This window comes from Leptodactylus fuscus, chromosome 7, assembly GCF_031893055.1.
Source record: "Leptodactylus fuscus isolate aLepFus1 chromosome 7, aLepFus1.hap2, whole genome shotgun sequence".
NCBI lineage: Eukaryota > Metazoa > Chordata > Amphibia > Anura > Leptodactylidae > Leptodactylus > Leptodactylus fuscus.
Window position 1 is genome coordinate 77,505,318 of NC_134271.1, and position 27,619 is coordinate 77,532,936.

Here is a 27,619-nt window from a genome sequence, read left to right on the forward strand (position 1 = left end):
CGTTTCGAAGCTTCCTCTGAGCTTCTTCTTCAGATATAACTAAAAAACACTCTGTAGAGGCTGCATATTTATGACTGGGCACAGGGCTAGAATTACAGGAGGGAGGGGGGAAGAGGCTTATTACTATATACTTATAACAACAAACAATCAATTGCCAGATCCCTGGTTCTTATCTTAATGGCTGTCTTAATGATCTGTATAAAAAGACATAAACCCAAGTGAGATGTTCATCCCATTGTCCAATGTCTGGAATAGGGTCATGGCCTTGTACTCATAAATCAGTCGCTGTTTCCTTGATTTAAAGTTCCCTTTTAAGATCAAGATTTTCATGTCATTGATGATGTTGTGATCTTCCTGGCAGAAGTGTTTTGGCATGGGAAGATCAGTTCTCTGTTGTTTGATTGTATGGCGATGTGAATTAATTCTCATTCTGAGTTTCTGACCGGTCTCTCCAACATACAGATTTTCAGTGGAACATTTGGTGCAAATGATCAAATACACTACATTAGGTGTGTTACAGGTGAACGTACCTGGGATTTTATATTCCCTGTTAGAGTTTGGTATCTCTATCCTGTCAGTGGTCAGTATGTGAGGGCAGGTTTTGCACCTCTTCTGTCCACATGGAAATGTTCCTGTGTTAGTTGGAGTTGACAGTGAGCTGCTGACAACCATATTCCTGAGGTTTGGTGGCTGTCTGTAGCATAGTCTGTAGCATTGATTTGGATAATTACATAGACTGTTTCAGACACATGGTCAAATCAACTATACTGGATACAAATAAAGCACTGCCATCTAACATCACTGCCCAGGAAAGAAGGGCCATAAAATCTCTGAGAAATAATAACAACATCATCATTAAACCAGCGGACAAGGGTGGCGCTATAGTCATGATGAACACATCAGACTACATACAGGAGGCACACAGACAGCTGAATGACACACACTACTACTCCAAGTTGGATTCAGACCCCACAGTGGAATACTCTAAAAAAGGTCATCTCCGGCCTATCTGATGGAGCCAAAGGCCTAAGCAGCCTCATACCAGCAAGCCCTAGGACAGGGACTTTTTATATGCTTCCAAAACTGCACAAACCTGGGAACCCAGGGAGACCGATCATCTCATGTGTTGGGACTCTCACTGAACAAATCTCTGGATGGGTGGAGGGTATCCTCAAACCTTTAGTGAAGGATACAGCCAGCTACCTACAGGATACTACAGACCTATTAAACAAACTATCCACTATAGGTCCCCTTCCAGATGGAACCATCCTGGCCACCATGGATGTAGAATCCCTATACTCCAACATCCCACACCAGGACGGTATAAATGCCTGCCAATTTTTCATGGAAAAGTGAGGTATGGACGCTGAATCGGTGGTGAAACTGACAAAATTCATCCTCACTCACAATTACTTCTCCTTTGGTGACTGCATCTATTTACAACGGACCGGCACCGCAATGGGGAGCAAAATGGTGCCACAGTACGCTAATCTCTTCATGGCCAAGCTTGAGAGTGACTTTCTATCCACCTACACCATTAGGCCTCGGGCCTACTATCGCTTCATTGATGATATCCTAATCATTTGGACCGGGTCTGAGGAACAGCTGAAAACCTTCCATGAACAGTTCAACCAGTTCCATCCCACCATCAACCTGATGCTCAATCACTCCTTCTCCGAAATAAACTTCCTGGATGCAGTTATCAAGATACAGGACAACAAAATTGAGACATCGCTGTATCGGAAACCTATTGACCGCCCTACGTACCTAAGATGGGATAGCTTTCATCCTAAACACATAAAGAACTCCATTGTATACAGCCAGGCCATCAGATACCATCGCATATGTTCAAACCCTGCAGATAGGGACGAACACCTTGGGGGCCTCAAAAACACATTCTTGAGGCAGGGTTACCATCCAAGAACAGTTGATAACCAAATCACCAGAGCCACCAGGATACCAAGATCGGAGTTATTAAAATACAATACCAAACAGGAAAACAATCGGGTGCCCCTGGTCGTCACATATAACCCCCACCTGGAGACGCTGAGAGGAATCACACGCAAATTACATCCACTACTGCAAAAAGACAACCGTCTAAAATCCATATTTTCTGACCCCCCTCTCCTATGCTACAGACAGCCACCAAACCTCAGGAATATGGTTGTCAGCAGCTCACTGTCACCTCCAACTAACACAGGAACATTTCCATGTGGACAGAAGAGGTGCAAAACCTGCCCTCACATACTGACCACTGACAGGATAGAGATACCAAACTCTAACAGGGAATATAAAATCCCAGGTACGTTCACCTGTAACACACCTAATGTAGTGTATTTGATCATTTGCACCAAATGTTCCACTGAAAATCTGTATGTTGGAGAGACCGATCAGAAACTCAGAATGAGAATTAATTCACATCGCCATACAATCAAACAACAGAGAACTGATCTTCCCGTGCCAAAACACTTCTGCCAGGAAGATCACAACATCATCAATGACATGAAAATCTTGATCTTAAAAGGGAACTTTAAATCAAGGAAACAGCGACTGATTTATGAGTACAAGGCCATGACCCTATTCCAGACATTGGACAATGGGATGAACATCTCACTTGGGTTTATGTCTTTTTATACAGATCATTAAGACAGCCATTAAGATAAGAACCAGGGATCTGGCAATTGATTGTTTGTTGTTATAAGTATATAGTAATAAGCCTCTTCCCCCCTCCCTCCTGTAATTCTAGCCCTGTGCCCAGTCATAAATATGCAGCCTCTACAGAGTGTTTTTTAGTTATATCTGAAGAAGAAGCTCAGAGGAAGCTTCGAAACGTCATATTCTGTCATCATTATGAGTTAGCCATTAAAAAAGGTATCACCTACTGAAGACTTGCAAAGTTTTTTTGTTTTTTATATTTTATAACCACTGGCTAACACGGTACCAAAACAAACATTTTCCTTTCAACAATATGTTCACACTGAAGAGTTCCCTGCTCTCATTCCTTCTGAGGGGTTGCACAACCTGTGCCCTAGGGTGCCCTCTCTGATATTTGCACATTGTCCCATAACCTGCAATTCCTTTGGAAGAGTGAGATGCTGTTGTAAAAGTTATCCACATATGTGTGATAAACCTGGCCCAGTAGTGGGTGCAGCAAATCCTACAGTATTTTCCCATTATCTCCTAAGATTAGGGGACATTCTGTGGGCTTAATTCTGTTGTCCTTTCCTTTATAAATGCTAAACGTGTGGGTGTACCCTGAGCTACAGTCACACAATTTATACAATTTAATGCCATAGTGTGCCCTCTAGCATGGATTGCTCAGGTAATCCCTCCCTTTGAAACTGATTAGGGACTCAAAAATATTCTCATCTGGGACGTATGCCTCAGCAAATTTGGCAATGAAGTGCACAATGACTGGCCTGACTTTAAATAGGCGGTCAAAGATGGATGCATCATGGAGCTGGCTCCTGTGCATTAATATCATAATTCAGAAAGTTCAAGACAATTTTTTTTTTTTACTATGCCCATAAGCAGCAGAGGACCCCAGGATAGTTTCATTTTTGCTACATTTATGTGAATTCATCTCCGGGGCCTAGCATATGAAGAAGTGGCATTTTGTTCAATAAATTGCTCAGCATATGAATGTGTTTGGGCCACCATAAAATTTAGGAAAATCACCAGAGAAAAAGACTTTGAAAATGTACATTTCTGTGAGCCCTTCAGTCCCAAATCAGCTAATTTTGTGGGGGATGGGGGTCTACATCTGGTCATGAATTTCCTGAGCTGGCTCATTATTGTACTGGGGAGGAGGAAAAATAAAGGAATGGAGCATCGTTCTCAATACAGCATTTAGTAGGATAGATAGCGAAATACTGATAGCAAATGAAAACCCTGTTCCAATTGAGTAACAATTCAATCAGTAACTTATATGTCACAGACCCGCACTCAGTGGCAGCAGGGCACAAAAAAATTAAATGAATAAAAAATTACATAGCTACCACTGACCAATGTTCAGCGCCGCAGGACACACGCAAGGAAACAACTTGTGTGCTTAAAAAAAACAAAAAAACAACTGTAGTACAAAAATGTTCTACAGTAAAAGAAAACCTTGCCCTGAAAGTATCTCTGTATAGACAGACTTCTATCTAATATGGAGAGAGAGAGAGAAAGAGCAACTAATTGTAACCACTATTACATTATTAGACTAGCAGAACAATTAAAAAAAATAAACTCACACACAAAAAAAAAAACAAAAAAAACCCTGCACCAAAAAAGAATTTGCATGATGAACATGAGCTCCTTTAGTTGTTGGGCCCCATGGGAGCGTCTGTGTTTGGTACCATAGAGATTACACCCCTGGCTTCAGCACTTGTTTATCATGTTCACAGACCTTTATATCATACGAGACTGATATCAGCTGCTCCTCCATTGCAAAAAGGTCCAAAGAAATTTACATTATTATGTACTTCATTACAAACAGGGTCATATACACCCATCCTACCTCATGATAAAACTGTGGCTGTCAATGTCTGTTCCATAGTTAGATCCTCGCAGGTTGCCAGAATTTCCAACCACAGCACAGCGCCGACAAAGATGAGGGTCCTGCTGCGTGTAGGGGTTATGACCAGGAATGATCTGGAAGAGCTGGGTCAAGATCTCCAGGGTGTTATGTGACCGGAACTGAGGCTGCAGCATCTAAGGGGGGGACACAAGTCACATATAAAAAGGAAACATGAGACACGACGGGCGATGGCAGAAGCCAATCAAACTCCGGCACTCTTTCCTGCAACTTTGTACGTTGGGGCAGATTTGTGACTTTCTAAAAGGGGCTATTAGACAACACGGCTCCGATTTCACCTTCAAATTACCTGCCGGTTCACATACTTTTGCCATTCCTAGATATGCGATATCACATCATTTTCTTCTATAAATAAATGACCTTGTCTTATATCTAATTCATTTGTTTGATTAGGTTTTCTTGTAGTTTTAGGTCACATTTATGCAGAAATGATAGGAATTCTGAAGGTCTCACAAATTTTTAAGCACAACTGTACTTTAGAGCCTGTTTTCTACTAAAAGGAAATAATAAAAAAAATGTTCTCTCTAGAAAACGCTGTAGCTAAGCATTGCCAGGAAGAATTCACCCTGTACACGCTGGCGGGCATTTATCAAGCCTCTTACCACAATAGGAATACATAGAACGGAGCAGGTGGATTAATGTGGAGGTCAGGCTTGCTAATTCCAGATAAACATGTCCTTCAAATGTGAAATCTTCTGAACCTCATCACTCAACACCGTCCCAAAGATGGATTGAAAACCACAAGCTGCTCTTTCTTGCTTCAATCTTCCAGTAACCCTACATGTTGCACAATTTGCAGCAAGCTGAAGGCACACTCATATACTGTATAGTGCAAGCCCAGTATGGATATGAAGCTTTAACCCCTTGGTGATTGGAGAGAGAGGAGTCTGGTTTTCAATCTCTGGTGAACTTCCCAAGATTAAGCTTCCTGATCCCTTAAGGCTGCGTTCACACTGAGTTTTTTGGTCAGGAAACTGACTCAATTTCCTCCTCCTAAAAATGCCTTACCATAGGACTGTATGGTGAGGTGTTTTTTGGAGGAGGAATTTGAATCAGTTTCCTGACCAAAAAACTCTCTGTGAACGCAGCCTAACTTTTATGCTCTGTGCAGGAGATTTATCATACATTTGCACTTCTTTTGAAAGGTTTACAGAAGGCTCATGACTTTGCTTTTTTATAGGAAATGTGGACATTATCTATCTGGAGTAACAGTTTGCAATGCCCTTATAACCTGAACATGTTTTGTAACCCTTTCCAAACAACTGCCAAAATAGTACGACAGATGTCGGGTATTTAAAGGGATTTGATCAATAGAATCCTGTTTTTAGCTAAACCTACGTAGGAATAGCCTTAAGAAAGGCTATTCTTTCCCTACCTTTAGGTGTATTTGCTGTGCCGCCGTTCCTTAGATATCCCAATTTTCGGCCATATGCTAATTAGTCTTCTCGCAGCACTAGGGACGGTCCCCAATGCTCAAACAGCACTGGGGGCGTTCCCAATGCTGTGAGAAAACTAAACAGTGCCGCCGCCTCTTCTTTCCTGTTCAGACAAAGGAAAATGGCGACATATATGCGCAGTCGGCGCTTTTTGAAGAAGATGTGACAGGACAAGGAAGAAGAGATGGAGAGGTCGAACAAGAAGAAGGCAGCACTGGACAGTTTTCTCGCAGCACTAGGGACTTCCCCAGTGCTGCGAGAAAACTAATTAGCATAAGGACAGATATCTAAGGGATGGCAGCGCAGAGAAGACATTTAAAGTTAGGGGAAGAATAGCCTTTCTTAAAGGTATTCCGACGTGTGTTTAGCTTAAAACGGGATGCTAATGATAGAATCCCTTTAAAAATGGCAGCAATTCATTGCCATGACAGCCAAGAGCCTATTGATGGCTTGGTCCTGCAGTAATTGAGCCCTCATATTTCTCAGTGACTGGAAAAATAAAGTTATGGCTTTTGGAAGACAGAGTATATAAGAAAAATGAAAAATTTCTCCAGCAGGAAGGAGTTAAAAAGGTGAAAGAAAAAGGTGCAACTGCACTTCAGTGCCTAGGAAGTGTTAAAAACAAAAACCTGAACTAACAGCAAACACTGGAATCAAGGGTTTCCATGAGGTGAATTTTGTGCAAGATTTACAACGATATTTACCTTTTAAATAAATCAGCTGAAGCAAATAACAAGACTTAATAAAGGGTACAAATTTTTTTTGAAGTTGACAAATATTAACCCCTTAGTGACCAGCCTATTTTGGACCTTAATGACCAAGCCAAATTTTGGAAATTTGCCCTGTGTGACTTTATCAGTGAATAATTCTGTAACAGTATAGCGTATCCAAGCGATTCTGATATTGTTTTTTCGTGACATGTTGTACTTTACTGAGAAGGTAAAATTAGACTGATATAACTTGCGTAAATTTATTTAAAAACTCGCAAATGCCGAAAATTTTGAAAATTTTTCAATGTTTTCCATTTTTAGCTGCGATATCTCACATATACACAATAATACAGGGCAAAAAAGTTAGTAGTTATATACTTCCAAATGTTCCTTTTGTGTTTCAAGCATATTTGAAATAATTTTAGCATATTTGAGTAACTTAGACAATTTACAAGTTTATCAAGTTTATAAGCAAATTTTGGAAATTTTGAGTTTGTCATTTTTTCCTGTACCAAGCTCTGTTTGCAGACAGGAATTGGTGGAATAATGACAGAACCTCCCATTAAATGACCCAATTTGGAAAACTAGACCCCTTCAGGTATTCTTTGAGCGGTTTAGTGAGTATTTTGATCAAATAAATATTGTTTTGCAAGAATTATTACAAATGATGAAAAAAATGACATTTTCATTTTCTTCAAATATATGTCATTTTAAAGCCAGTTTTTTTGCACACAACACATCAAAAAGAAGAAACACACCCCAAAATATATCACCCCACTTCTTCCGTGTTAAAATATGTCCATTTTGTGGCCTTAGTCCTATGTACGCACATATAGTAGGGCCTAAGAGGTAAGGAGGGCCAAATGAATTTCAAAGCACAAATTTTGCTTGCAGATATTTTAGGCCCATTGCACATTCAAACAAGATTTGAGTTACCAAAGCAATTGAAAAACCCCCATAAATGACCCCATTTTATAAACTAGACCCCTTAGGGTATTCATTGAGGGGTATAGAGAGTACTTTGACCCCATAAGTTTTGAGAAAATGTGCGTCAAACAAAAAAAAAAAATCATATTTTTTACACAAGTGTCATTTTATAGGCAGTTTTTTTTCACATAACACATGAAAATGAGGAAAAACACCCCAAAATAGATGACCCCATTTCTCCTGTGTTCAAAAACGTACACTTTGTGGCCTTAATCCTATGTACGGATGCACGGTAGGGCCCAAAAAGAAGGGAGCACCAACTGGATTTCAAGACACAATTTTTGCTTCTAAATGTTTCAGGCCCATTGCTCATTTAAACAAGATTTGAGTTACCAAAATAATTGAAAACCCCCATAAATGACCCCATTTTATAAACTAGACCCCTTGAGGTATTCATTGAGGGGTATAGTGAGTATTTTGACCCCATAGGTTTTAAAAGAATTTGCGTCAAACAAAAAATTCTAATATTTTTTTACACAAAAGAGTCATTTTAAAGGCAGTTTTTTTGCACACAAGGCATGAAAATAAAGAAAAACACCCCAAAATAGATGGCCCCATTTCTCCCGTGTTCAAAAGTGTACACTTTGTGGCCTTAATCCTATGTACGGATGCACGGTAGGGCCCAAAAAGATGGGAGCACCAACTGGATTTCAAGACACAAATTTTGCTTGCAGATATTTCAGGCCCATTGCACATTGAAACAAGATTTGAGTTACCAAAACAATTGAAAACCCCCATAAATGACCCCATTTTATAAACTAGACCCCTTAAGGTATTCATTGAGGGGTATAGTGAGCATTTTGACCCTATAGCCGTTTCACAGATTTTACTAACCTTGGGATGTGTAGGTTAAAAATTACTAAAATGTCCCTTTATCCCCAAAGTTTTCATTTTCACAAGGGGTTAAAAGAGAAAAAAAAAAAACCACAGTTTGTTACACAATTTCTCCTGAACACGGCAATACCCCATATGTGGCCATAATCTGCTGTATGGGGACATGGTGGGGCTTAGAATGGGAAGAGCGCTATTTGGCTTTTGGAGGGCAGATGTTGCTGGAATAGTTTTCAGGTGCCATGTGGCATTAGCAGAGCCCCTAGAGTACCAATACAATGGAAACCCCTCAAATGTGACCCCATTTTAAAAACTACACCCTTCAAAGAATGTATCAAGGGGTATTATCATTTTGAGCCTAAAAATGCTTCCCAAAAATTAATGTACAAAATGAAAATTGAAATTTTTAAAGAAATCTGCCATCTCGGTGCCCAATACGTTGCACCCACTTTGTGTTGTCAGAGACCTGCACTCCTAAAACTATTAAGGGGCCATCCCGAGGGGCAGAAAATTATATATGTGGGTGTAAACTGCTGCTTGGGCACACAGCAGGGCGCAGAAGGGAAGGAGCACTGCGCTTTTTAGCTATTGGGGTACAGAGTTAGAGGGACTTTTGGGGCGCCATGTTGTTTTTGCAGAGCCCTGGAGGTGCCAGTAAACTGGAATTTGCCAAGAAGTGACCCCATTTTGTAGGGGAAATTTTAGGGTCTCAGCAAATATGACATGGTGTCCAAACACCAACAATCTAAATCTGCACTCCAAAAGCACATATCGCTCCTTCACATCTGCGCCCTGCTGTGTACCCAAATGGCGGTGTATGCCCACATGTATGACACTGGTGTACCCCGGATAACGGACTTAATGCCATATGTGGGTAGAAAGGCTGTTTGGGCACAGCCGGGCACAGAAGGGAAGGAGCGCTATTTTGGGTTTTGGAGCACAGTTTGGTTTTTGGACGTCACTTTTGCAAAGCCCCTGAATTGCCAATAAAGTGGAATCCACAGACATGTCACGCCATTTTGGACACTACCCCACTGATGGGATTTATCAAGTGGTGTAGCGAGCATTTTTAACCCTTGAGTGTTGCATTTATTTGGTTTCCAGAAATGAAATTGCGGCTGATAATGAGAAGTTAAAAATGAAGTTTTCCAGAGATTCGCCATTTCAGTATCTGATATGTTGTGCCCGACTTATGTCAGCAGAGATACACACTCCAAAAACTGGTAAGCGAGTATCCCGGGCACAACAGCTTTTAGAGCGTTCATCTCTGATACAAGGCGGGCACAACATATTAGGCACTGAAATGACAGATTCCTGGAAAAATGGTCATTTTCACCTCTCACAATCAGCTTCGTATTCATTTATGGATAATAAGTTATAGCAACATTTGGGGGTTAAAAATGCTCTCTGTACCCCTGGAGAAATCCTTCAGGGGTGTAGTTTCCAAAATAAGGTCACATATCAGGGGATTCCACTTTACTGGCGCTTCAGCTCTGCAAAAGTGTCATGGCATCCAAAAACCAAACCGTCTGTGCTCCAAAAACCCAATAACCGTTCTTCCCTTCTGTGTCCGGCTGTGCCCTAATATCAGTTTATACCCACATATGACATTATGTCCGTTATCCCGGGTACACCAGTATCATACATGTGTCATACATGTGGCATAAACTGCAGTTGGGGTACACAGCAGGGCGCAGAAGGGAAGGAGTGCAATGGGGCTTTTGGAGTACAGATTCAAATGTTTGGTATCTGGCTGCCATGTCATGTTTGTAGAGCCTGTAAGGTACCAGAAAATTGGATTCCCCAAAGGAGTGACCCCATTTTGAAAACTGCACCCCTCAAAGAATTTCTCACGGGGTGTAGTGAGTATTAGTATCCCAGACGTGACTGCACAGCGGATGGCGAAGAGGAAATATATAAACTGTGCGGAGGACATTGGGAACACCAAATTCCCTACTATGTCCCAGTAGCTCCTATGATTGGGGGAGTCACTCTGGGGGTCACTTTGGGGTCACTTCTGGTGTCTTTTCGCTCATAAACTCTAAATCTGGGGTGTCCCCTGATATTCGCTCGCACAGATTATATATTCCCTACCTGCCGCAGCCAGTTGTGTTCTAATAATTTGGCGATTTTGGGGTTGTTTGTCTTCACATTACTAGATGCTATATTTTCTTTATTTTTCTGGTGATGTGGCCATATAAGGGCTTGTTGTTTGCGGGATAAGATGCATTTTGTAATGACACCATGTTTGGGTACCTACAACTTATTGAATACATTTTATTAACTTTTTTGCTGGATTTTCTAAAGAAAAATCAATTCTGGCATTGCATTCTACCTTTTAAATTTTTCGCCATGCAGCGTACAGTATAAGTAACAGGTGTCCTTTATTCTGCGGGTCGGTACGGTTACGGCGATACCTCATTTAAGTTATTTTTTAATGCGATACTAATTCTGTAGAATAAAAACACATTTAGGGACATAAATCAATGTTTTTTGTATCGCCATCTTCTGAGAGGCGTAACATTTTTATTTTTTGGTTGACAGTGTTGGTTGAGGGCTTATTTTTTGTGGGACAATGTGCGCTTTTTATTGGTACTGTTGTTCGTTGATTATGACTTTTTGATCACTTTTTATAGCATATTTTGTAAGGTGAGATGGCGAAAAATCACTACTTCCGGCAGGTTTTTTCCGTTTTTTTTTTCCGACGTTCACCGTATACATATATATATAAATATATATATATAAATATTGTTGCAGTTTTATTGTTCAGATTGTTACGGACGCGACGATACCAAATATGTATTGTTTTTATTAACTTTTAGGGTTTTTTTTAATATAATTCATTTTCTATAGAAAAAAGGGAATTTTGGGGCTTTATAAGTTTATTCATTTTTATCAGACACTTTATTTATTTATTTTTCACTTTTTGTTTTTTTACTTTTTCATGTGTCCCTTTAGGACACTTGAATTAGTGATGCTTTGATAAAAGCATCACTAATTCTCTATTAGACGCTGCAGGACACAGCTGTCAGTGTCTTGCAGCGTCTGGAGGAAGTCAGACGCAGGGGCTGCCTGCGTCTGACTTCCTCTTCCCCGGGCAGGATCAACCAGGTATTGGGGGTCTCTTGGAGCTTGGGGTCACTGGCCAGACCCCAGGCTCCATGTTAGAGACATCGGCACCCCTCGATCTCGCCGCGGGGGGTGCCTATTCAGCCGGCACCATCACGGAACCGCTTCAGTTCCGTGATCATGTTTGATCACGGAACTGAAGGGGTTAAAACCCCCCGATCGGAGACCCCTGCGATGGGGGGTTATGGAATGGGGTCTTAGCTGTTAGATACAGCTAAAATCCCATCCAATTATGTCGGCACTTACAGGGAATCCTTCCCTGACTGCCCGACGTAGTTTTCCTATAGGGCAGTCAGGAAGGACCTGCAAGTGCCGACGTAGATTCCCTATGGGCCGGAATGGATTTTGGCTACTTTTTGTGAAATATTGTGCTGAAACCCGCTTTCTGCCTCTTTTTTTATTCTCTCTCCTGTCTGCTTTTCACTTGAGTAGAGACAGATTGTCTCTTGTATAATACAGGGAAGTTGGGGGGGGGGGGGAGTACTTCAAACTGTTATATTGCAGGCATTATAAATGTACAGCAGTTCTGGTGTCATATTAAAGATGCATTTCTCACCGAGTCGCAGTTCTTCTTCCTTTATTATTTCTGGAAATATTCGCAGCTGAACACCAAGTCAGAATTGCCATATATCTAAGCACCAATCCCAACTGTGTTCTCAACTGGTGATTTCTCCAGAAATAAAGGCAGAACTGCAAACTTGATGCCACATGAAAGAGGAGAACCATCGATCTACATTTTATAGTGCCTGAGATATAAGTGTTTGAAGCGATCACCCTCAGCCCCAGCTTCTCTGTATTATAGCCATACTCAAAGACAGAAAGAGTGAAGCTTTCTGAGTCCAGGAACAGGGAAAAGACCACTGAAGGACAAAAAGCAGATTCCAGCCCAGGAATTCACATAAAAGAACCAAAATCCATTAATGAATTATAAAAACAGTTCAAGAACGTCTCCAGAAAACTGGATTTCAACCAGTCACGGCACATTGTAGGGGACATTAGTTTGAGCACCATTATGCTTGTAGACAGTATAATTAATGCGCCATTTTCTAATAGTCTTTATAAATATTCAAACACACACTTCAGAAATACCAGGTGCCTGTGCAAGAGTCTGTGTCACAAGTGTAGGATAGGAAGAAGGTGTCAATCAGGTATACACAGGGCGCATAATCCAACCTGTGACAGAGTCCTTGGAGACTCAGGCATTGCCCCTCTGCACTTGAGTCTCTAGTGTTTTATACAAGCTGCTTTTTTCAAGGAAATTGTGCATTTACTGCACTCTCTAAAGATATAACAGTGCTCAGCATAACGTCTCCCACAATGCATTGCAGCTAGTTTGGTGTAGAGGTTCCTGGGGACAGACTATTTAATACACAGAAAACCCTTTAAAAAGGATAGTCCCTATACAGCCATGTCCCTTCATACAGACCCAATGAGAGTAAATAAAGTACTCCTGGGCCACCATTTTATTTTGTAGGATGGATGCATCTTAGCTGCTGGAAATAGTCTTTGCAAATTTTACTAATCTTGTAGGACACCGTTCTTTTCCAGCCCTCACCCATCCTGCAGCTACTCACCATCCACCAGTGCTGGACGTCTGTCGGCAGTTCCCGATTCTCTAGGGTCCATACAGGGGAGATGGATGCATCATAATGACTGTCAAACCAAGCAGAATTCCCAAGCTGCCGCAGACAGTGGCGACAGGAGCAGTCCTTAGGATGTTGAAAAGCAGGTGAGTGATGCCTCCCCCCAGGGTAACCTGGCACAAGCCGGACCGGGTGGCCCTCTGCTGATGACCATCCCCCCAGTTCTGAATACAGTGGAGCCTCTGTCCCATTGTGAGAGAAGGTGAAAAGGACTGACATGATGAAGAGCAGAACAGAGGTGCTGAGGAGCCATATTCGTAGGGAGCACCTCATCCTGACGACCACCCCCAAGCTTCCCAGGGACCGCGAGTCCCACCTCTCCACAGCATGGGCCTCCACTCTGGCACGCCTAAGAGCTCTGGTTGATGGCACTGTAAAACTTAAGCACCATGTGCAGGTGATGTGAGCGAGTGTCAGCTATGTTTCTTGGGGCCAGCGGTTCCACACATTTATCTCCGTCTTCAGCTCCACCACCACACACCTTGCACGTTATCATCTGATATACGCCAACATGAAGGAAAATGTGTCTGCAGTGCAGGGAATGGCACCACACCACCCAGTAAGTGAGTGTCACCGCCACATCCCACAGCAATGTTACCTGAAAAAGAGAAGAAACACGATGACCACTAGCAACTTCCTCAGAACTGACATCTATCTCTGCAACAAACCCGCAGTGACCATATCTTTGGCTGCAATACTAACCCTCCTGCAGCTGGTGCCAGAGGATTCTCAACACAGTACAACCAGGGAAAGCAATATTAAATTCCTGCTCTGCGATAAGGAGGTCACATGACACTTAATCCTCCCCTGTGCCACACTCCTCACAGTAATACTCTGCAGCTCTGCCAGCGCCTCAAATGCCCCTGAAACATCAGGGGAAATGAAGACACAGGAAATCCAGCAAGAGAAGAAAAAAACACAAGGGGAAATAGCAATAGTATTTAGAGAAAGAGGAATCATGATATATATTCCATAGTGAGAAGAGATTTCATACGGCTGATATATACAGCATGTGAGGATACAGTATTATATGCAGCCACTCAGATCGATTGTGGTCATATAATAAGTGATCTTTTATAGAGGTTTTCTATTCTGGCACATAGAGAGGGGGTTCTGAGATAAGCTTCACCAACTATAGCCATAGCCCATAGATTGTGGTTAAGCCATGTGCGCTCATATCACTGCTGGCTTCTAGTTGGGTCATTCCATATCAAGTGATCCAAATAGGAATATTTTTTTTACCTGATGTCTTTAGATTTTTTTTATTTTTATTTTTTATGAAGTACAACTTAAGTTAATTACAAATAAAAAGTTTTGAATTTTTTTCTTTATCAGTTAATTTTTTATAGACTTCTAAAGTTTTGAAAAAGTGTGAATTTTGGCCTGGTATGGCTTTACATTTTTTAACATATCTTGGGCTAGAATTAAGATAAATAGGTGGGAGAGGCGTCACTTTTCTCAGAGCGGTACCGGCTTTCATTTGATATGTCACAAGACGATGTTTCTTTATATTTTGTTTTGGAGAAATCAAATTCAAAATTTTGATGCGCAATTGTGAAAAAAATGTATGTTTTAAAATTGTGAAAAAATGCATTTGTGTTACTTGTGTTCTTGGTTATATTTGTACAGGTTTTCAACTTGGGACCAAATTGGGATCAATTTTTTTTTTTTTTTAAGCCTTGAATCATCTGATTTTATGTGTGAGCTTCTTCCTTTTTTCTTTTCAAATTACAACTTGCTGAATTCAACATTTATATGCAACAATAAAAAAACATAAAAAACAAATCCTGTAAGTGCCAGAACAAATACATCTTATCATCAGAACACAGCTTGTTCAGCATTTTCAACCTGAATGCATTGAACAAACCGAAAGAAAAAAGCTGCTCATATCCTCAAGTGGGATTGTCTAAATTAGGGGTCCTCAAACTGTGGCCCACGGGCCACATGCGGCCCGCCAAGCACTTCTGTCTGGCCCCGCCGACAACGCCAGCAGGCGTGCATTTATAATGAAGCTCCTGGGGAGCTCGGGCCAGGCCATGGAGCGCACTTCACTTTACCTATTGGAGGGCACCGCTCCCGATATCTGTGCGACCTGCTCTGCCTCCGGCCCACTGTTTAAAAAGTTTGAGGACCCCTGGTCTAAATAGTCTCATCCTAATTATATGTTAACAAGATTACAAGATCCAATATTTATAACACCTATTTCTACATGTAACAATTGTTTTTTATTATATCACTAAATTTATTAAGAAAAATAGTCCAGTAGATAAATCCTCATTCTATAAAATATGAACTAATTAAACAATTAATAGGACATTTTTAAACTACTAGCCTTTTATCATCATCTTCTTGTGGTTATCTGAGGTGCCCTACAATAAGTGTCCTACCAGAAACACACCTCTGAGAGAGATGGTCCCACTCTAGTGTCATATTACAGGACCTGTATACTGCTAGTCTGACACTAGTTAACATTAAGATTTTGTGAGGTGGATCATTCTCTGTACATATCTCACATATAGACCCCACACTTTTAGACCACAGGTTGAACAGATCTGAATTCAAGATTTTCGGAATGACACTGTAATAGTTAGATTTTAAAATATTATCCCATCGCGATCCCAACTTGAATTTTGGTACAGATGTGGCTCGGAGCATAGCAGTCCCATGTGCATTTTTTTGAAATTTTTAAATAAAACGTTTTTTTTTTCGGAAATGCGTTTTAAAATTTTGCGTTTGCGTTCACATGGGTAAAATATTAACAAAGATACTCTTGTGACATATTTGGTGAAAGCCTGTATAGTTCTGAGTAGAATGGCGTTTATTTTGTTTCTCTATCTTTTTTCTAGCCTGAGTTATGAGGAGAAATGTAAAGGCAGGCAACACAGAAATTCGCACTTTTTCTGAACTTTGAAAATCAATTAAAAATCCCAAAAAATTTCTAGAATTTTTTTTTCTTCACATTTTGCATTCTCTGACACACTATTACCAAATAACAAAATCTCAAAAGAATTGAAAATATAGAGGGAAAAATCATTGGTTCACTTGACACGGAATTACCCAGTTACATTATCATTGTTGTAGCAATATATCTATCTCTGCCATAAGCAACAGGCACTAAACACCCAGCTTTCTACAGATCGTGCAGTACAGTGCTTACAGAGTTACCTGCTTAGTTTCTATAGAGCTGCCTAGGTGACAGTCTTCACTATAGTCCTGGCATTCCATTTATGAGAAAAAAAAGACACTAGGTCAGTTACTAAATGCTATATAATAACCCTTTCATATCATCACTGACAATGCAAGTTCTGAGGGAGAGAGGCGCTGATTTACATGCATGTACCTTGGGGGAGGGAAGAAGCAGTCTAAGGGCATCAGAAGAAAGCCTGAAATCTACAGGTGTCCTGAAGAAAGGAGACCATAGTTTATGGTCTATGGGGGTCCTGAGGATATCTTTAAAGGGTAACTGTTGCTAGAACTTATCATACCAGCCCTGCAGATAAGTTAGGGTCACCTGAATCAAATGGTGCTTTCCTCTTCTGAATCGTTGCCTCCATTGCTGAGAGATTGGCGTTTTTGTTAACATGCAAATGAGCTCTTTTGGAGTAAAGAGGGTGTTGCCTCTTACCTCTTTGGAGCAATGACAACACCCTCATTACTCCAAAGAGCTTACTTTCATATTGACAGAAACAGCAACAGAGACAACAATTCAAAAGGGGAAAGTACCAGTTGATTCAGGAGACAGTATCATATCTAACTGTGAGGTTGGGATATGTGCCCCCCCACACACACACACACACACACACACACACCCACACCCATTTAACGGATGCAAAAAAGCAGGAACACAACAACAAGGACACATAAATGTGGTATACACTGATTTCTATGTAAACAGATTACATCCGTTAATTGTGATGTGAATAGGCCCTTAGGTTCACACTAGCCGTGTGGTCTCCATCATTTGGGTCCGCCGTGGGACCCAAACAATGGAGAGTTTGACTGCTAAAACATTGGTCACACTTGGACACCATTGGACCCCTCTGACTATAATGGGGTCTGAGGTATCAATCGGGTAAGTTCACACTGAGTAAACACTAGCTTATTTTGTAGAGTAAAATTACACTTGTAAATTTTACTATCCCATTGACTTCAATGATATTTTTTTACACGTGTAAAAATACGCCTGTAAAATGTCATTGAAGTCAATGGGAGTCTTATTTTTACACGTCACACTGAGTAAACGCTAGCTTATTTTGTAGAGTAAAATTACACTTGTAAATTTTGCTATCCCATTGACTTCAATGACATTTTACAGGCGTATTTTTTACAGGCGTATTTTTACACTTGTAAAAAAATATCATTGAAGTCAATGGGATAGCAAAATTTACAAGTGTAATTTTACTCTACAAAATAAGCTAGCGTTTACTCAGTGTGAATGACTTTGCAAAAATACACGCGCGTTTACTCAGTGTGAATGCACCCTTATTAAGTCTGAATACAAGGTGAATTTGTGGAACTGTACAAACACTCCCAATCCAGCGTATAGCATTGTATTAGCATTTCATTTGTCCTCCGTACAGGAAGCGGCTCCACACACAGGTAGACACAGCTGACTCAGAACGTTATTCTTTCTGTACTCTCAGAGGGTATTTTGGGTGGTTTTAGCATGGTGTCTAAGGGGGGAGGGGGGTTAAGTGACCCCATAGGGACATTTTAGATTATGTGAATTTTTGGCTTCTCTTTCTCCTGCTGACTTCCCTTGACAAGACAATCCTATGAACAGATAATTTTTGCGTAATTTGTGTGTACGTATATAAATGCAACAATACTAGCGTTTATATATATATATATATATATATATATATATATATATATATATATATAGCACTGTACTTTCCAGACTGTGTTTTTAATGGATCTGTGAGTCCAGACATAAAACGCAGAACAGATCCTGTTGCGGTCTGTTTTGCGGCCTGGGCTCATTCATTGACATGTATATATGTATATATGTCAATATAGAGAATGAACAGTGCAGGAATGGCATCTATTTTTCGTGGATTTCTACAGGGCACACTGTTGTGTACATGTAGTCTAAGGATTCATGTCCTGCAGTAAGTGTCTGTGTAGGTGTAAATATATTTGCAGCCTGCAGCTGTGTCCCATTTTCATGCAGGTCTGTGCATTCTCTGTTCTGCATGTGTTACATTGGAGTAGATGATACATGTGCTTTATATGCAATAAGAAGCAGCTGCAGACTTATTTCTATGCAGCTCCACTAGAGGGTTGTGGATTGCTGCTTCATCTTTTAGATATGCTTTAACTATAAATGGATGATGCAGGTCATACTATTACACCTAAACCCATTAAATCCTGACTTATCACCCTCTCTGAATCTTTAGCTACAGAACAATAGCCACTATGATGGATGATCCCAGTCTACAGCTTAGAAGATAAAAAGTCATCACGGACATCCACACATTGTTCTCTTATCACGAGTCTTCTATATATACGAAAAGAGGTGTCAGGGGTCAGTAAAGATGTCTAATAACCCAAGTTACACTAGATAACAGAAGAGGTTCCAATAATCCACATATTATCAGCAGAAGCAGCCACAATTGGTTTAGTATATGATGTCTGACAACCCAAGTCATACCTGATGCTAGCAGAGGTGTTCCAAAGGGGCCAGTACAGCTGTCTAAAAAGACCAAAACATTATACCAGCAGATGTGCCCAAATGTTATATGGCACTATACATCACTAGTTACCCATTTATAATCGCTATGGGCAGAGCTGCCCACAAAAGTGTCCACATAGACTTCTAAAATCCCATGCTATACAATATACTAGTAAAGATGTGCTAAAGGGGTCAGCACAGAGGTTACAACCTATGTTAGGAAAGATACCTGCAGAGGTGCCTAAGTTAAACCAGGCTATGTGCCCCCAAAATCCCCTGGCACCAGCACTACAACAGTGCACGACATCAGCCCATGTGACAATGGTAATACCCATAAATTACTAATAAATCTAATAATGAATAAGCAGATTACAGCAGTAGAGGTACCCAAACATAATATTGGAAAAGCCTCAGGTCACTATTGCCCTGTATCCATCATCATTCCAGATATTATTTATTGAAAGTGAAGGGAGGTGAAGGGAGACTACAGATGTGTTATGGAGAAGGGGCGTTAACAGACAGGCATCTAGGGGTAGGTGGGGAGTATATATAATATATATACATACACACACACATACATGAAGCTGGAAAATATTTGGAGTATATATCTATACCTATTGGGAGTTATATTACAATTCATTCACATATGTACAAAGCACCCAAATACTGAACCTGCTCTGGATACATCATGTATTTTTATATGTTGTGGATATTCAGACTCCATGTACTGTATATACTGAATATGTACACTCACCGGCCACTTTATTAGGTACACCATGCTAGTAACGGGTTGGACCCCCTTTTGCCTTCAGAACTGCCTCAATTCTTCGTGGCATAGATTCAACAAGGTGCTGGAAGCATTCCTCAGAGATTTTGGTCCATATTGACATGATGGCATCACACAGTTGCCGCAGATTTGTCGGCTGCACATCCCTGATGCGAATCTCCCGTTCCACCACATCCCAAAGATGCTCTATTGGATTGAGATCTGGTGACTGTGGAGGCCATTGGAGTACAGTGAACTCATTGTCATGTTCAAGAAACCAGTCTGAGATGATTCCAGCTTTATGACATGGCGCATTATCCTGCTGAAAGTAGCCATCAGATGTTGGGTACATTGTGGTCATAAAGGAATAGACATGGTCAGCAACAATACTCAGGTAGGCTTTGGCGTTGCAACGATGCTCAATTGGTACCAAGGGGCCCAAAGAGTGCCAAGAAAATATTCCCCACACCATGACACCACCACCACCAGCCTGAACCGTTGATACAAGGCAGGATGGATCCATGCTTTCATGTTGTTGACGCCAAATTCTGACCCTACCATCCGAATGTCGCAGCAGAAATCGAGACTCATCAGACCAGGCAACGTTTTTCCAATCTTCAATTGTCCAATTTCGATGAGCTTGTGCAAATTGTAGCCTCAGTTTCCTGTTCTTAGCTGAAAGGAGTGGCACCCGGTGTGGTCTTCTGCTGCTGTAGCCCATCTGCCTCAAAGTTCGACGTACTGTGCGTTCAGAGATGCTCTTCTGGCTACCTTGGTTGTAACGGGTGGCTACTTGAGTCACTGTTGCCTTTCTATCAGCTCGAACCAGTCTGGCCATTCTCCTCTGACCTCTGGCATCAACAACGCATTTCCGCCCACAGAACTGCCGCTCACTGGATGTTTTTTCTTTTTCGGACCATTCTCTGTAAACCCTAGAGATGGTTGTGCGTGAAAATCCCAGTAGATCAGCAGTTTCTGAAATACTCAGACCAGCCCTTCTGGCACCAACAACCATGCCACGTTCAAAGGCACTCAAATCACCTTTCTTCCCCATACTGATGCTCGGTTTGAACTGCAGGAGATTGTCTTGACCATGTCTACATGCCTAAATGCACTGAGTTGCTGCCATGTGATTGGCTGATTAGAAACTAAGTGTTAACGAGCAGTTGGACAGGTGTACCTAATAAAGTGGCCGGTGAGTGTATATGGGGTCATAGATTGAGTGTGTATATATTTGTCTTTAGTGTATATTTACAGTGTACATTGAGGAGTGTCATGGCGTGGGATTCATCAAGAGGGAGGATGCTCTTACTTCATGAGAAGGCGAAGTAGACACTCCTTCCCCCTTGGCACCTTTTGTGCCATAAATGATAATAAATGAGATGCAAGCTGAAGCCTCACCCACACTTTGCCATACTTTGGAAAAAGTGGTTAGGCCAGTGCAAAATCAACACTTGTGACTATTTTAGTTGTAAATCACTGATCTACTTTACACCAAATTCTAAAAACTTGATTTGGTGGAGATGGTGAAAAGTCCTCTTTAGGCCTGCTGCCTACAAACTAGTGGGACACAAATGGTGTATCCGGCCATTACTCAGCTCTCTGCTCCCTTGGCCCACCAGATCTTTCAGGCTCTGGACATACATAACACATCACAGCATTGTGACTACAGAAGAGATGGTGCAGTGCTGTCTAGCTCTAAGTAATGAACCGATACTCACCACTCTGTAGGGGCACGGAAAGCAGGGTTTATACTGTGTGAGAGAACTGAAGGGGGCAATTCAGTTTTCATTATCCTATTTGAGGCCACTTAGGGGGGCCAGGAAACTGTGTAACTTTACCAGGGAATATTAAAGGAGTTATTCATCTTTCTAATATTGATGGCCTATCCTTCCAAGCCAGGACCCCATAGATCAGCTGATTCAGTAATGTTTACAATGGTGTTCCACTGAAGTGTATGGGGCAGCCCTGCAGCACCTGAACCTGCTACTAGACCTTGCATGTCGAGTGAGAAGCAAATCTTTACAAGTAGCCATGATATCCTGAACAGCTGATATATGGGAATCCTCCCTGTTGGATCTGATCCTCACCCCCACTGATATAATAGTGACAGCCTATTCTAAGGATAAACCATCAATAATAGAGCGGTGGATAGCCCCTTTAATCCCATAATAATGCAGCCTATTTTGGCTTTCAGGGAAACAGCATAAGGACTTGCTTATTTTTTCTCATCCCTAGCCATAACTTTTTATTTCTCCCATTGATATAGCCAGACTAGCTGTAATTTTAATTTTATTTAAAAAGTTTGACAATTTTTTTGGAAGGGGGGGTGGGGAATAGAAACAAATGTGTAATTCTTCAATCCTTGGGGTTATTTTTGTGCTTCCCCTTTCACAGCTATAAAGCTGTTTCTTCATTTTACTACATTGCACAATAAAAACTCTTGATAAATATTCTGCATCGCTATATTCTAAGAGCCAGTAATTCATTGAGCTGTGTAAGGGCAGATGTTATAGGATGAGCTATCGTTTTCTTCAGAATTCTTTTGGGGTACATTCGACATCTTGATTACTTTTTATTCCATTTAATATAACATTCAGATATATTGGCAGTGCCCACATGAACACTATGGTGAATACATCCATCATGGAGCATTAACTACTGCTGATCTACAGATATAGCTGTCAGAGCGTGATAGGGTTAATATAAGGGGGCATAATTTATATAAATGGACCATTAATGAGGGGTAGGAGGGGTATATAAGTAAGGGATGTATAGTTTGGGTTGTATGTATTCAGGTTATATACATCCAGTTGAAGGGATGCACAGGGGTGTACATGTATGTAAATTCAGATTATTCAGTCTGGGGAAGCATAATTACGGCGTATATTGTGCAGTGCATATATTTGGGGCATATGCAGGGACAATATACATCTCACACACAGTACATATATGGAGGGTGTGTGTATATATGTAGTAGGTGGTATATTGTGGAGTATGTATATTCTGAATGTCTATATTCAGTCTGGGGGAGGTATAACCATGGTGTATAATGTGAAGGCATGCCTCTGGGCTTTATACGGGAATGATTTCTATATGTATAGATGAAGGTAGAATAGGGTGTATGTATGTGAATGGGACAAGTAGCAGCACATACCCCAATACACTCGGATCCTCACCGGTACCGGCACCGCCGCTCAGGCCTTTGTCCGCGTCCCTCCTCTTATCTCCGGCTCATCCTGGACCACACAAGCCCCATCCGTCCAGCCGCACATTACAGGCTCTCAGAGCAGCGAGCAGTGGCGCCCAGAGGCTCCTGGGAGTTGTAGTCTTGTTCCCCTCTCAAGCACATCTTACCAATGAGCGCAAGGCTCAGACAAAACTACAAGCCCTAAAATGTTTAGCGCGGGGGGTCGAGGTTGTGCGGCGTGTTGCATTCTGGATTTTGTAGTCCATTGCACAGAATACCTCCTTGATAACCCCCGTAATCCAGTCACAACCAAACTACAAGTCCCAGAGGCCGCCTAGATCAAGGGAATTCTGCCTGTTCTGGATAACGGGACCCAGGGCAGGGATCTGGCGCACAGCTCATCCATTCATCCCAAGACCAAGGATTGCGGGAGCCGGAGGGCGGACACTAGAGCCGCAGCCGTGCCCTAAACCTGCCACTAACCGTGGTAGTCTGTGAGTGTCTGCAGCACATCTAATAGCACAGACAGTTCAGATTCCTAGACGTCTACACAATGTATAGGCCATACAGTCAACCGTGATCAATATACTGACTGAAAAAAACACTTACTATGGATTATACTGCCAGATGAATCAATCACCGATCAGTATTATAATAGGAGAGTCAGCCACGGTCAATTAATATTACTATTTATTATAACTGTTATTTATAGAGCACTATTAGGCTGCATTCACACAGAGGAATTTGGTGTGGAATCCGCCTCAGATTCTGCGCTGAAAAAAAGCCTCCCATTGAAGTCAATAGGAGGCTTTCTTTACGGCGCTGAAATTTCACACCAAATTCCACACCATTTTCCTCCGTGTGAATGCAATTCCATGGTGCTGTACATTATATTAATTCAATGGTGCTGTACATTATTATATAAATTCCATAGTTCTGTACATTAGATTAATTACGTAGTTCTGTACTTTATACTAATTCCATGCTGCTGTGCATTATTATACTAATTCCATGGTGCTGTACATTATATTAATTCAATGGTGCTGTACATTATTATACTAATTCCATAGTTCTTTACATTAGTAGTGTAGCGTCTATACTTTTCGTCAAAGTGACAGGTACCACACCCCCTTGTTGAAACCCTACCCCCAACGCTAGGTTCACACTAGCGCCCGGAGTCCGTTCTCAACTTTCTGCATGCAGAAGACGGAAAGCTGTCAGACCGGGTCCGGCCGTGTGCGCCGGTGAGTGTTTTGTGCTCTCCGCCGCAAAACCGTTTTTTTAAAATCGGACACAGAGTCTGTGTCCGATTTTTAAAAAAACGGTTTCATGGCGGAGAGCATAAAACGCTCACCGGCGCTCATGGCCGGACATCTTTCAAATCCATTTAAATGAATGGGTATGAAAGAGTCCTGCAGGTTTCCGTCTCCTGCTCAGTTTTGTGCAGGAAACAGAAACCTGCATGAGCGGAGACCAGGCACAGATGTGAACGAGCCCTTAGCTGCCAAAACACTTCTTATCAACACACCCCTTTCCTTTGTGTTGTGACAGGTCCCCCCCAACCAATCAACCCTACCTCGCCCCCCTCCAGCCCCCAATCTACCCTGACAGATGTCGCAAGCATATCTGGACAAGTCTCTTAACCCCCCCCCTTATACACACACACACCAAAGAGTCAAAAATATGATGTTCCTCTCACACTATCCCCCCCCCCCACATACATACACACACACACAGACGTACCAATAGACTAAAGAATGTGATTGTCTTCAGAATGTGGTGATGCATAGGCTATCATCAGTCAGGGCTTAGTTTGATAATGTCATAAAATCAGGCTTAATTTCCCACCCCAAATCAAAACTAGCATTACATTCTATTATACAGTGATTATTGCAAAAACACTAACCTTCTCCTTTTTAGCTACATCAGTTGGCGCGGACTATATTACATCGGGGTGTACAGTGAAGTGTGGTGCAGCGATTAGAATAAACATTCACATGATATCTCTCTCATATAACGTATTAGGAGCATGTGCCTACCTAGCTATAAAGTCACACAGGCGTGTCTGGGGCGTGTCTAAATTATTATGTTAGAAACCTTGCCGGGACAAGCTTTACGGTGCCCTTCTGTATTTTATCACTAATGATGGTATACAAATTGAGCACAGACAAAAACGCAAAGTTTGAAAAAGTTTATTCAAATAGATAAAGTGTTACAGCGCATATAAATTGAAAAAATATGTTTAGCAGAGTTACATTGTACAAAAATATACACATGATCACTATTTACAATCTTAAAGGTCTGTTAGTGCTAGAGATGGGCTAATAAATACACCCATATACCTTTAGCAGTTATTTGAGTGATGTGTGAGTGTCTCTGGTTGCTGCTGCATCCTCTGTGTTTGTTTACATGGTGTTAAGCTTCATACTGTACAGATTTCCTGTGTAAGCTGATGCACTAACTCTCTCTCACTCAGCCCCTCCTCCTCCTCTCTCACTCCATTACAAAACCCTTTGTATCATTAACCTAACCCTTCCCACCCTCACTGACTAGCGATCCCACCCATTACTAGCGTCACCCACCCTGCCCAAGCTATTCGGGCGGAGCCATTCCCTGGACATGGGAAGCCTTGGTAAGTATTGCAGGGGATAGGGGAGGGGGAAGAGTGATGGTGAAGTTCTGTTTTGGAAGAGGTGAAACAGAACGCCACCGGATTATTAGAAAGTGTCCCTGGAGTGGTCACATGACTGCTCCAGGTATATGAGTAATTATAGAATTTTTTACATTGAAACAAATTAAAAGTTAGGTGGGGGAGGGAGTTTAGTTTAGGGGATAATTATCAGTTTATCCTGGACAACCCCTTTAACCAAGAAGATTGTAGCATCGGAGTGAGTCGTCATTTAGGAAGCAAGCTGGCCTATGTCACGGCCATAGGAGTGGAGGAATTGGCCAGATTATGGCGCTTAAGGGTGACATTACAGATGACTCAATCAGGTTAGTTTTGAAACCATCCAGAATCTCTCTAGTAGATGAATTACCCTTAATAGTAGACGGAATATTTATATCAGCCGTGACAAGCATAAATGCATCCCAACCCGGAGGGCTTTTGTTTCTTGGCAGTCTGTAGCTTTGCATCATCTTGCCCACAAGATCCATCATGTTTGTGAAAGAGGACCAAGGGCTGGGCCCACAGGTTCAGCAGGTACACGATGCCACACAGACGCACACAGTGTTTTAATTCCCAGGACAAAATTTACTGAATAAGTCACAGAATAGAGATCTGGGAAAATATACAGCAAGGTATAAACAGAAAAGAGGGGCCACACGGTGGATCAGTGGTTAGCACTGCAGCGCTGCCGTCCTGGTGTTCAAATCCCGCCAAGGGCAAAAAACCATCTGCAAGGAGTTTGTATGTTCTCCCCGTGTTTGCATGGATTTCCATCCCATATTGCAAAAATAAAAGACATACTGTTAGGGAAAAAAATATATACATTGTGAGCTCTATGTGGGGCTCACAATCTACATGTCACACCCTTATATTTGAACCAGGAACAACATCGCCCTTGTAAATAAATTCACCTTTATCATTCCACACTGTAACTCTGCCGCTTTGCTTCATCCTAGTTAACAAAAGTTCTGCATTTTTCTTAAGACGGTGGTTGACATGTGTTCCAATTTCGAGGATAGAATCACTTTTATCAGCGTCTGTATTTGTCGATTGTTGATGACCAGGATCAGATTGGTCACCATCATGATGAACAAAAGTGACAGAATCCTTGTCGTGATAAAAGCCCCTTTCCTGCAGTCTGTCCAGCAGGGAGTAGAGTTCTGGTCTGGCATAGGCAGACTGGCTATAAAAATGTTTGTGTTGTTTTTAACTGTGTGGTGCCCTTTTGTGTATTTCCAGTTGATCAATGCTGTTTCTTCATCGATAAAATTTAGCTCTGAAACCTCGTGGTATGGGAGAAAGATGTAGCTAAAGAGCTCATAAGGGTCATTCATGATGATGGTAGAGGGTAAATTAGATCTCTGTGCAAACTTTCCCCATAATGAATTTAAGAAAAGTTTGGAGATTTGCATTTTCGCAGGATTCACGACAATATTTGCCAGTTCTAATTGTACACCTTTTTCAAGAAAGGCATCAATGTATTCTTTTTTCTTATAGAATTCATACACCAGCTAGAGATAACCCGAAGCTTCCTGCTTGGCCCTAAGATGAAGTTCGATGTAGGGAGCAAACAGTTTGTCCATCGTGTTGTGAAAATGCCACACCTCATAGACCTCTGCCAGCCTGTAACCTTTTTCCAAAGCCATCACTAATTCTATTGTTACACCAAGTACCTGTCAGAGAGAGTTGCTCATCTCTATGCGTGCAGACATCCGTCAATGAATTTGTTGCGCAGGTATTGCAAAGAGGCAACATTAATTTACCCTTCATTTTCACTGGTAGGATTGGGAAAAACATCTCTCTCGGTGGTGTGAGAGAGTGAAGGGTGTGGTCTGGGAAGACAGGTATGTTCCAGCCAGGCAGCTAAAGGGTGTTTGGTAAAGGCCCACACCAGGGAGGTGAGCTGACTAATCAAGGCCTGATAATAGTCTGTGTATGAAGACTAGCAGTGTGGCACCACACTGACAGAGCTGATCTCACCATACCATACCTACAGAGCAAATACT

At 41.6% G+C, this 27,619-nt stretch overlaps 1 protein-coding gene across 2 annotated transcripts in view; it reads right to left on the minus strand.

The window, feature by feature from the left end:
• ST3GAL2 (ST3 beta-galactoside alpha-2,3-sialyltransferase 2) overlaps nucleotides 1-23,083 on the minus strand; it is a 43,259-nt gene extending 20,176 nt beyond the window's left edge. Inside the window, exons 1-3 of one of the 2 annotated variants that reach the window (XM_075282209.1) lie at nucleotides 22,913-23,083; nucleotides 13,247-13,913; nucleotides 4,502-4,695 (exon numbers count right to left, since the gene is read on the minus strand). In XM_075282209.1, the coding sequence (XP_075138310.1) occupies nucleotides 4,502-4,695; nucleotides 13,247-13,588 (536 nt within the window). In that variant the 5' untranslated portion in view covers nucleotides 13,589-13,913; nucleotides 22,913-23,083. Of the gene's footprint in view, nucleotides 1-4,501; nucleotides 4,696-13,246; nucleotides 13,914-14,017; nucleotides 14,130-22,912 lie in introns of those variants that run through there. The other variant, XM_075282211.1, reaches the window with a different exon arrangement.
• Between the last annotated feature and the right edge of the window lie 4,536 nt (nucleotides 23,084-27,619).